The sequence below is a fragment of the Pristiophorus japonicus genome, chromosome 9, assembly GCF_044704955.1.
Source record: "Pristiophorus japonicus isolate sPriJap1 chromosome 9, sPriJap1.hap1, whole genome shotgun sequence".
Lineage (NCBI taxonomy): Eukaryota > Metazoa > Chordata > Chondrichthyes > Pristiophoridae > Pristiophorus > Pristiophorus japonicus.
The window spans coordinates 41089492-41101793 of NC_091985.1; the positions used below are offsets into that span (position 1 = coordinate 41089492).

Sequence of the window (12302 nt, forward strand, 5' to 3'; positions counted from 1 at the left end):
GTGGGGATTTAATAATGGGAAATGTGGAAATGGCTGAGACTTTAAACAATTATTTTGCTTCGGTCTTCACAGTGGAAGACAAAAACCATGCCAAAAATTGCAGGTCACGGGAACGTGGGAAGGGAGGACCTTGAAATAATCACTATCACTAGGGGGCTAGTGCTGGACAGGCTAATGGAATTCAAGGTAGACAAGTCCCCTGGTCCTGATAAATGCATCCCAGGGTATTAAGAGAGATGGCGGAAGTTATAGCATATGCATTCGTTATAATCTACCAAATTTCTCTGGACTCTGGGGAGGTACCAGCGGATTGGAAAGCAGCTAATGTAATGCCTCTGTTTTTAAAAAAAAAAGGGGCAGACAAAAGGCAGGTAACTATAGGCCGGTTAGTTTAACATCTGTAGTGGGGAAAATGCTTGAAGCTATCATTAAGGAAGAAATAGCGGGACATCTAGACAGGAATAGTGCAATCAAGCAGACGCAACATGGATTCATGAAGGGGAAATCATGCTTAACTAATTTACTGGAATTCTTTGAGGATATAACGAGCATGGTGGATAGAGGTGTACCGATGGATGTGGGGTATTTAGATTTCCAAAAGGCATTCGATAAGGTGCCACACAAAAGGTTACTGTAGAAGATAACGGTATGCGGAGTCAGAGGAAATGTATTAGCATGGATCGAGAATTGGCTGGCTAACAGAAAGCAGAGTCGGGATAAATGGGTCCTTTTCGGGTTGGAAATCGGTGGTTAGTGGTGTGCCACAGGGATTGGTGCTGAGACCACAACTGTTTACAATATACATAGATGACCTGGAAGAGGGGACAGAGTGTAGTGTAACAAAATTTGCAGATGACACAAAGATTAGTGGGAAAGCGGGTTGTGTCGAGGACACAGGCTGCAAAGAGATTTAGATAGGTTAAGCGAATGGGCTAAGGTTTGGCAGGTGGAATACAATGTCGGAAAATGTGAGGTCAACCACCTTGGGGGAAAAAAAAACAGTAAAAGGGAATATTATTTGAATGGGGAGAAATTACAACATGCTGCGGTGTAGAGGGACCTGGGGGTCCTTGTGCATGAATCCCAAAAAGTTAGTTTGCAGGTGCAGCAGGTAATCAGGAAGGCCGAATGGAATGTTGGCCTTCATTGCGAGAGGGATGGAGTACAAAAGCAGGGAGGTCCTGCTGCAACTGAACAGGGTATTGGTGAGGCCGCACCTGGAGTACTGCGTGCAGTTTTGGTCACCTTACTTAAGGAAGGATATACTAGCTTTGGAGGGGGTACAGAGACGATTCACTAGGATGATTCCGGAGATGAGGGGGTTACCTTATGATGATAGATTGAGTAGACTGGGTCTTTACTCATTGGAGTTCAGAAGGATGAGGGGTGATCTTATAGAAACATTTTAAAATAATGAAAGGGATAGACAAGATAGAGGCACGGAGGTTGTTTCCACTGGTTGGGGAGACTAGAACTAGGGGGCACAGCCTCAAAATACGGGCGGGCCAATTTAAAACAGAGTTGAGAAGGAATTTCTTCTCCCAGAGGGTTGTGAATCTGTGGAATTCTCTGCCCAAGGAAGCAGTTGAGGCTAGCTCATTGAATGTATTCAAATCACAGATGGATAGATTTTTAACCAATAAGGGAATTAAGGGTAATGGGGAGCGGGCGGGTAAGTGGAGCTGAGTCCACGGCCAGATCAGCCATGATCTTGTTGAATGGCGGAGCAGGCTTGAGTGGCTAGATGGCCTACTCCTGTTCCTAATTCTTATGTTCTTATAACTTATTTCCCTTAGAAGAGGGGTCAATAACCAGGGCGCATAGATTTCAAGTAGTTGGTAGATGGATTAGAGGTGAGAAAACATTTTTTCACCCAGAGCGTGTTGGGGGTCTGGAACTCGCTGCCTGAAAGGGTGGTAGAGGTAGATACCCTCACCAAAAAGTTCTTGGATGTGTAGTTAAAGAGTCACAATCTACAGGGCTATGGACCTAGTGCGGGAAGATGGGATTAGTCTGGGTAGCACTTTTTCGATGGGCCGAATGGCCTCCTTCTGTGTCTGTAAGCACTGTCTTGTTAATGTTTAGTGATGTAAAGGTCGGGACACCACAAAGCCAGGAAGCCATTATTATCGACAGTGCTTACAGATATGTCTTGGCATCAATCATGAAAACTAAGCTGCAGGAGAAGGGGCATTCTGGGGGTTGCAATAATTCCTTGTAATCTCACTTTGTTGAGAAACTTTGGGCTGTGTTTCAAGTTATTTCTTTACAGGCTTTCTATCTCCTAACATAAGTGTGTCTGCTTTATAAAGCGTCCTGCCCCGAGTGCTTCTGTCTGGCAGACTCACTTCTATTCTAAGGTGAGACTGTATTTCAAATAAAATTAGGGATACAATGTGTTATGTATTGATGCTTGGGGTCACCAGACACCAGAGGGCGCCACTGTCAGAGGTCATTGGGCTGTATGCACGGTCACTGATTATATAAAGGCGGGTACTATGTCACGAGTGTTCTTTTGGGCGCGAATAAAGATGGATCAGGTTTACACCTGAGGCAGTTTACAGTAACAAGACTCGAGTCATTACACAATAGTCAAACATTTTTGAAGTGCTAGTTGATATGGTTTTGTTTTAACTGCACCAGAGGCAGATATAGGTAGGAACACTGTTGCCAATAGGGATCTGGCAGCTATTTCCCCTCTGAGAAGCATTTGTCCATCCATTTTTAAGGCAAGGTCAGCAACAAGAGCCAATCATGGGTTTGTCTATTTCACCCTTTCATTATCTGGTTCAAAGTTGCTTTATGTGGACTGAATTGAACTTTTTCTGTTATTGTTAACTTTGCTAAATAACTCTCTCTATTTGTGAATAAACCGGCTTGGTAGATTATGAAAGTGGTATGATTGATTTTGAATTCATCTCTGGTTATATATAGAGGTGCAACCTTCCGAAAACTGTAATTGTCCGAAAACCAGACATTTTGGCGAGTGGAGGATCGGCAAGGTCCGAAATCCGGCAAAACCCCAAAGTCCGGCACGGATTCAGTCCCAAGGATTCCAGATTTCAGACTATTGATTTTCTGATGAAATCTGGAAAAACCCCAAAACTGACACAGACTTAGTCCCGATGATTCCGGATTTCAGATGTTGTACCTGTATAATGGAATCCTGCGTGTAATCCAAAAGCAAAAAGTTGGTTGCATAGGTGCAATGTCCCAGATGCTTTTATACAGAAGATCCCTCTCCTTTTTGTTAGTTTGTTGAAAGCACTGTCTTGCTATGACTTTTCTGCAGGTCCGGAAACCAGTTTCTGTTGAGAGCCTGAATAAATATGAATTACGTTCAAATCAAAACATTGCGAAGCTTGAACTTTTTGAGGCAACTTTGGACAAGAAAAGTGAGGCCTATTTCCAAGGGGTTGTTTGTGCATTAATGTGTTAAAGCAGTCACATGTTCCTTGTTCCAGAAACTGAGTCCTCCCACTCCCCCACACACTTTCCTTGAAATCCTCAGGAATACCATTCTGGTTTGGTTTTTACTCCCAGTATCGCAGGTCCAGGTTTGCGTATTTGAGGCCACATCTCTCTTTCTTTTTTTTTCTTCTTTCAACCGTCCCCCCGCCCTGCCCCACCCCCCACCACGCTCTGGAAATCTGATCAGCAATTGTACTCCTTAACATTGCCTCAAACATGTAGCCACACATGATGCCTTTACCTCTATCTTTCCCTTATGTTCTATGTGTAGATTTATTCATGTAATGATGGGATGTGAAGGACCAAATTTGTATATCTACCTAAAGTGGGCACGAATCAAAGAACGCACTTCACTGTCTCTGAATGCATCTTTCGCCAGCTTCTTTCCAAATTCTTCCATCCTGGCAGTTTCTCTTCTTCATTCTCTTTTTATTTTCCCTTCTCTACCTTTTTTTCTGTCTTCTCAATTTATACAGCTTCTAAATCTTAATGCAGGAACCAGTGTCCAATTTATCAATGCAGCTTTATCTGAATGCAAATATTGGCTTTCCTGTGCTTGCATGTTGTCCAGTTTAGAACATGCATCTCCAGGGTGTACCAATTACAATACAATGTTTTCGACATTGTAATCTATTACAAGTTCCACAACGCTTCTAGTTAGAGCTATGTTAGACGAGTTGGCACTGTCGAGTGATGGTGTAACATGTCTGGCAAATTTTTTTGTTGTAGATTCCAGCACCAACTGCTGGCCCTTGCTTATGAAAGAAAACCTGCTATACCCAGTGGTCCACAGCTGAATGGACCTTTAGCAGGAGGCTTGCCTCTCTGCTTAATAATTTAAAAAAAATTCTTTCCAGGCTGTGCGTGTCACTGACCCACATTATTGCCCATCGCTCATTGCCCTTGAGAAGGTGGTGAGCTGCTGTCTTGAGCTGCTGTCTTGAACTGCTGCAGTCCGTGTGATGAAGGTACTCCCACAGTGCTGTTAGGGAGGGAGTTCCAGCGACAATGAAGGAACGGCGATTTACTTCCAAAAGCCAGGATGGTGTGCAATTTGGAGGGAAACTTGCAGGTTATGGTGTTCCCATATGCCTGCTGCCCTTGGTAGAGGTAGGGAGTTTGGGAGGTGCTGCTGAAGAAGTCATGGTGAGTTGCTGCAGTGCATCTTGTAGATGGCACACACTACAACCACGGTGCGCCGGTGGTGGAGGGAGTGAATGTTTAAGGTGGTGGATGGGGTGGCAATCAAGTGGGCTGCTTTGTTCTGGATGGTGTCGAGCTTCTTGAGTGGTGTTGGAGCTGCACTCATCCAGGCAAGTGGAGAGTATTCCATCAGACTCCTGACGTGCCTTTGTAGATGGTGGAAAGGCTTTGGGGAGTCAGGAGCTGAGACACTTTGACCTGTTCTTGTTGCCACAGTAATTATGTGGCTGGTCCAGTTAAAATCATAGAAATTGACTGCACAGAAGGAGGCCATTCAGCCCATCATGACGGTGCTGGCTGACAGAGCTATCTAGCCTAATCCCACTTTCCAGCTCTTAGTCCGTAGCTTTGTAGGTTACGTGTGTAGGTTACGGCACTTCAAGTGCATATCCAAGTACTTTTTAAATGCTATGAGGATTTCTGCCATCCCTCGGATGTTGATGGAGGGGGATTGAGCGATGGTAATACTATTGAATATCAAGGAGAGGTGGTTAGATTCTCGCTTGTTAGAGATGGTCATTCCCTGGCAAATGTTACTTTCCACTGATAAGCCCATGCCTGAATGTTGTCCAGGTCTTGCTGCATGCGGACACTGACTGCTTCATTTTCTGAAGAGTTGCGAATGGAACTGAACACTCTGCAATCATCAGTGAACATTCCCACTTCTGACCTTGTGATGGAGCAGAGGTCATTGATGAAGTAACTGGAGATGGTTGGGCCAAGGACACTGCCCTGAGGAACACTTGCAGCAATGGGGTTGGCATGATTGACCTCTAACCACCACAAAAGGTTACTGCACAAGATAAAAGTTCACAGGATTGGGGATAATATATTAGCATGGATAGAAGATTAGCTGATAAACAGAAAACAGAGAGTTGGGATAAATGGTTCATTCTCTGGTTGGCAATCAGTAACGAGTGGGGTGCCGCAGGGATCAGTGCTGGGACCCCAACTATTTACAATCTATATTAACGATTTGGACAAGGGGACTGAGTGCAACGTAGCCAAGTTTGCTGATACAAAGATGGGAGGAAGGGCAATGTGTGAGGAGGACATAGACAGGCTAAGTCAGTGGGCAAGAATTTGGCAGATGGAGTATAATGTTGGAAAGTGTGAGATCATGCATTTGGTAGAAAAAAATCAGAGCAAGTCATTATTTAAATGGAGAAAGATTGCAAAGTGCCGCAGTACAGTGGGACCTGGGGGTACTTGTGCATGAAACACAAAAGGATAGTATGCAGGTACAGCAAGTGATCAGGAAGGCCAATGGAATCCAGGCCTTTATTGTAAAGGGGATGGAGTATAAAAGCAGGGAAATCTTGTTACAGCTGTACAGGGTATTGGTGAGGCCACACCTGGAATACTGCGTGCAGTTTTGGTTTCCATATTTACAAAAGGATATACTTGCTGTGGAGGCAGTTCAGAGAAGGTTCACTAGGTTGATCCCGGGGATGAGGGGGTTGATGTGAGGAAAGATTGAGTAGGTTGGACCTCTACTCATTGGAATTCAGAAGAATGAGGTGTGATCTTATCGAAACGTATAAGATTGTCCTGCACAAACAGTTTAGGCTCCATCTTACTGTGAACAATGTCATGAAAGCTGTAAATATGCATTAAATCAGGTTAGATATTTAGACCCCCCTCCCCCCTCCATCGTCCCATTCCCAGTTTAAACCCATGTGATGTACTGCCTCAATTTGTCATTCACAGCAATGAAAATTTGTTACTGATTCTGCTACTTGCTACATTCAATATCTAGTCCTGGCATTAATAGGCCAGTTATACTCTGTAGTTTCTTTGCCTCAATACAAACTGCATAGTCCTCTGAATCAAATTTAGATTGGTGGTATAAAACCATTTCTGAGGGAGTTCCAGCTTCACAGCAGCTTCACAATTGTAGCCAGTGCAATGCAAACGTTTTTAAAATGGACCGCTTTGGAAAAAGTTAAGACTTAATTTACAGGCTATTTAATGTTAGTTGTGAGCCGGTTGCCCTGTTGGCTCTTCAACGTTGAAATGCAATTGAACATGTAAGATAATGAGCATGTATCATATATTCAAGAGGGAGTTAGATATGGCCCTGACAGCTAAAGGGATCAAGGGGTATGGAGAGAAAGCAGGAAAGGGGTACTGAGGTGAATGATCAGCCATGATCTTATTGAATGGTGGTGCAGGCTCGAAGGGCTGAATGGTCTGCTCCTGCACCTATTTTCTATGTTGCTATGTTTCTATGTATCAATGGTACAGTTACACAAGCTAGAGAATTACATAGATCCAGTAATATAATCTCTCATATGTGGTATACTAATGTCCAAAGATCAGACAACTTTTTTTCCCCTTTTCCATCTCAAAAAATGGTTTCCATGTGCCAGGTTGTACATTATGCCAGGCAAAATGTCCTATTTCATGTGCACAGACATCAATGTAAACAGAATATTTTGATGGGTGGGAGGCATTACTGAGTTTATGTTCACTTGTGAATGACCAACTAATCTACTGAAGGCTGCAGCACAAGAAATTGTCTTGTAAAATTCGGCAGATAATTTAGTGTTCATTACTGGTCATAAGACTTGGGAAAAAAAAATGTTCCTCTGAGCATGCACTTCAATTTTTTTTATAGGGAGAACCTTACTGGAAAAGCTTTTCGGGCAGCAGGAAAATGTGCAGCTTGCAGGCGAACATGAGGAAGCGGAGATGCTTTGCTCTCGTATTCTGGCCATGGGTTTGCTACTTCCATTTGGGGACTGCTTCAGAGAACAATTTTGTGGAGAAGTACCCCAAACCACCACAAAGTTTGACGTGAGTTTCTTTTCATTCTTGTAAGAATTGTACTGAATCCAGTCTTCTCTGAATTAAGGTTGCCTGGAAATTTAGTTCTTGGGTAGAAATTGTGGTGCCGGGAGAGGTTGGGGGTGGGGAAGGGAAGCTGCCGTATCTGCAAATTACTGCACCACTTGATTGAAATGTATAAGCTATGATTTTTATTGTGTGATGGTGATTTGCACATGAAGAGCTTGCCATTGTGTGTGTATCTGTGCATATGTATGAAGGGGTTGCCAACCCTCCAGGATTGTCCTGGAGTCTCCAGCAATTAAAAATTAATCTCCTGGACATTGCTGCAAGCAACCCCAGGGATAAAAGACATTGTTTTTTGTTCATTTGCTTTGAACACTTTTTCCTTTTGTGAGTTATAAAAATATTGGAGATGGGGGGCGGAGGGGGAGGAGAGGGAGATGGAGACACAAGATTATGTGGTGAAACTTCCAGGAATAAGTTCCACCAGAGTTGGCAACCCTAATGTACATTGATGTAATGATTCACTTTTCTTCAATTGCCAAACTGGGAGTTGCATTAGACAGGAGTTTGAAAGAGACCAAGAATGTTTTTTTTTAATTTGTAAATTATGCCCTATATCTCTGTGAAAGTGGACTAGTGATGGGCTCATTGGCATAAACAGGGGTTGATGAAGACTGGGAGTTGTACTCAAATAATTGAGCTAATTGAGTTGTTGAGTTGGAATGTGAACCACTTAAAATGTGCTTGATAGCTAGAAAATGTGGTAGCTAATGGTCATTATGGGATGGGAGTGGTAGGTTTACTGTTTGTAGTGGAAAACTGATTCTAAACTGAGTTTTCTGTAAGCTTTTTTCCCCCAGTGATTCGCTGAATATATAAACAAGATGATGTAAAGTCTGAAAACCGACTCTCTTTTGCAAAGCTGAAGTATGTCATTTATCGAAAGTGCTGTTCCCACCTGGTTGACCCCCTCCCGCAATCTCCAATATTTTTATAACTCACAAAAGGAAAGTGTTCAAAGCAAATGGGGAAAAAGAGAGATATTCGGGGGTGTGATCAGCCTGTTCACTGGCCCATATTTAACTGATTGAATGAGCAAATTTTCCAACGTAATCAGCGAAAACTCTCGGCACGACCAGGCCACCAGTTCCATTTATTTTTAAGTCTTAAGTGGCAGAGGTGTGAAAACTGGCAAGAATTCAGCAAAATTGTCATTGCCATTGTTGTCAGTGGTGATGAGGGGGTAGGGAAAATTAGCTTCCAATTGGAGTGATGCAAAAGACCGAGGAAAATATGGAGTACACCATAATTTCCTTTGTACTGTTCAAGGGTCTCGCCGGTTCAGATGCGCCATATCAAGTCCCCAGGAAAATCTGAGTCAATAGCACAAGTGTCACACGATGGTCTGTGCAATTTTTGATTTGTAGCTCAGCTGCACGAGTGCTGGAATTTTGTTCTGGGCCCGAGGAAAATTAAATGTATGCATCTGCTTGGTTGTAACTTTGGACAGTTCAAAAGAGTGGGCAAGTATTGATTATGGAGTTGAGATAATAGCAATTGCCAATCTACAAATCATGCAGGTGCTATTGAAACCTAATTCTATTCATTACCCTTTCTCATATATACTAATAGAGCAGAACAAGGTTGACACAAGTCTATCGCAGAAGCAGGAGGCAATTATTTATATTGTGCTTATTTTCATTGCTGCCATGCTGGGCAGCTGGTGACAAATGCCATGTAGCACCCATTCATATTTCAGGAGGAGGCCACTGTAGCATAATTTTGTTGCGGGTTGTTGAAGCACAGGGAAGGCACTTTCCATGTTAAGAAAATGAAGCTCCCTTAGTGTGCATTGCAAGGGTAATGAATAAAATGGGGTTTCAGTAATACTTGATGTGTAGGTTGACAATTACTATTGGGTACTTGTTAACTCTCTCATAAATACATTTCCCCCTCCTTTTGACCTATCCATAATTCAAGCCAGGCAGGAGCAATTGGGGTCAGCTGGAACTATTGACCTCTCTTTATCCCCTTCACTCTATTGACTGCAATGGAGCTGACTATCAAGCGCTGCATATAACGGGCAGCCGATCCGATACTGCCCGTGTTGTGTCAACTACCGCCCAAGATGAATTTCTAGGCTATCAATAGTCCACTATGGGTATCAAGCAAGGTATTCTGTTCTTTGGGAATGTATGGCTGAGGATTTTTGAGGTTCCTGCTAGACTAAATACTAGAACTTCCTTTCCTATGACAAAGTGGAAAGCACTGTATACGGCTTCAAAAACAACCAGAAAGTCTTAGCAACTATGCCCAGAGTAACTTCAACGTGCCAAGTCATGGAGCTTGTAAATAAGAAGGGTCTTGCACTCACTTTCCCTGACTCCTCCTCTGGAGATCTGCCACAGAGGTACTTTATGAGACAGCTCCACAGTAGCCCTCATCAACAAAGACAAGCCTCACAAATGAAGTCTCTTTTCACATGTTGATTCTTAACAACATTTTGGAGAAAGGAGCTTGTCCAGAAATAGACCTCCTGTTGGCAGCTGTTCCTTTTGAAAAGCTGAGATTCTGTTCCAGAAGCTAAGGCTTCAGGGTCTCTGTGGTCTATTGATTCCTGCAATGGGAAGTTTAATCCTTTCCTTAATTTGTTGTCGTAAGATCATTAAGAACCAGAATTTGTTTTATGACTCCTTTATCAATGAATAAAGCTTTGGTTCTCCTGAGTTTGGATCCACCCTTTTGGAGCCTGTAAAGCAGGATTTATTGATACAAATGGAGAACTACATACGGCACAATGACTCAAAGCTTCCAACCGACAACCTGGTTTTAGAGAAGACGAAGCTACCTGAGGGTTTGCTGCTGTCGCTGGTTCAAATGGTACTGTCAGAACAGTTTTGAGCTCTGGATTTGCATGATTGTGAGCTGCTTGCATTGATGTCCTTTAGTTTGCCAGCATTTGTTTAGCACAGGACTTGGTGAACTTCTTTACTGCTATGTACTATTCAGTGTGTGCCTAAGATTGCTCGTAAAGTCAGATATTTCCATTTTTGAAGGTCTACATTATGAAGTAGAAAATATTTTTCCACTCATGGTGGGATCACAATTTGAAGTTTCTGTTTGTCAAGCATTGTAATTTGCGTTACATGTGTGGCATTAATGTGAAATTGTTTCACTCCCTGGAGGTGGAAATCTCACTTAGTTTTTCTCTGGAGTTAAGCCAGGCATCAAGTACCTTTTTAAACTTCCAGATGCCAGATATATGTTCACTCTCTCCTATTGTGATTTTAGAACTTGGCAGTCAGTTTACATTAATAAATTCAGTTAAGCATTTAATAACCAAACTCCAAAACCAGGATAGCTATTTTACTAGGATTTTACTGGTATAACAAATAAAAAACATATGGGTATGAAGCACAGATGTCTGCCTTTCAAATGGATCGGAGTTCAAGCTTTAGCTCACCTGCATCCGTTGAAAGCAAGGCTGTTCTTTGCTAGTACTCCATCATGGTGAGACACCTCTGTTTAGACAGAGAGGATTGTGTGCAATAGGGAAGGGATGGAAATTTTCTATAGCAAGCCCAAGTAGGCCTCTGCTGGCCAATTAATGGTCATACAAATTCGAGACATCTCAAATGTACGAAACGATTAATCATCGTGCAGCTGCTGTGGAAATGAAAATTAGGAATCTAAATGAATGTGCGAACAAAGCTGCAATTCTAAAGGGGGAAGCTTTGTGTTTGAATTGCTTCAGGCCATAATTTTTAACGGTGTGCCATCTGTCGAGCCGAGAATAAAATGGTCAATATATGCTGTATAAGTCGATGTTTAGTTGAACTGGGTTTTACAATAAGACAGATATTGAATGAATTTACACACACTGATCCATTTGCAGGAAAATCTACACCCAATGTCACTTTGGGACATTCATACATATTTGTGCTTCGGGCATTTACTTGACCAAACCCAGTCTATTCAAATTGGTGATAGAATTTTCCTGGCTATAGGATTTTTAGACAAGATCGAGAGGGGGATAAAAAGGGGGGGCGGGGCCGTGGGGGGTTGGGGTACTGATTCAAGTAACTATTACAGCAGTGAGGAGGGATGATATGTTAGAGGGATCATCAAATGAGGCCATATGGGTTGAATTGAAAAATAAAAAAGGGGTGCTCACACTGCTGAGCGTATATTATAGACCCCCAAACAGTGGGAGGGAGATAGAGGAGCAAATATGTAGGCAAATTACTGTGAAGTCTAAAAACCATAGGGTAATAATACGGGATTTTAACGATCCAAATATTGATTGGGACAAATTTAGTGTGAAGGGTATAGAGGGTGCGGAACTCTTGAAATACATTCGAGAGCTTTTTTAGTAAGTATGTATCAAGCCCAACACACGAGGGAGCGGTCTTTTATTTAGTTTTGGGGAATGAAGCTGGGCAGGTTGAAGGGGTATTAGTGGGACAGCACTTGGGTGCCAGTGACCATAATTCAGTCAGATTCAAGTTCGTTATGGATAAGGACAAGAATAGGCCTAGAATAAAAGTTCCGAATTGGGGAAGAGTTAATTTTGTTAAGTTAAGGAGTGATTTGGCCATGGTGGACTGGAAACAGCTACTTGTGGGTAAATCCATGTCGGAACAGTGGAAGGCATTCAAGGAGGAGATCCGGAAGGCTCAGGCCAAACATGTGCCCTTAAAGAAAAAGGCTGGAAAAATAATTCTAGAGCCCCCTGGATGTCTCGGGACTTAAAGGGGAGGATTAAGAAAAAAAGGGACGCTTATGTCATATACCAATGGCTAAATACTTTAGAATCTTTAGAGGAATATAGG

The 12302-nt window shown here is 42.6% G+C and overlaps 1 protein-coding gene across 1 annotated transcript in view; it reads left to right on the forward strand.

Annotated features, from left to right (window-relative positions):
• fmn2b (formin 2b) overlaps window positions 1–12302 on the forward strand; it is a 596705-nt gene that overhangs the window by 68874 nt on the left and 515529 nt on the right. The window contains exon 2 of the mRNA XM_070890955.1: window positions 7295–7473. Coding sequence (XP_070747056.1) covers window positions 7295–7473 — 179 coding nt within the window. The remainder of the gene's footprint in view (window positions 1–7294; window positions 7474–12302) is intronic.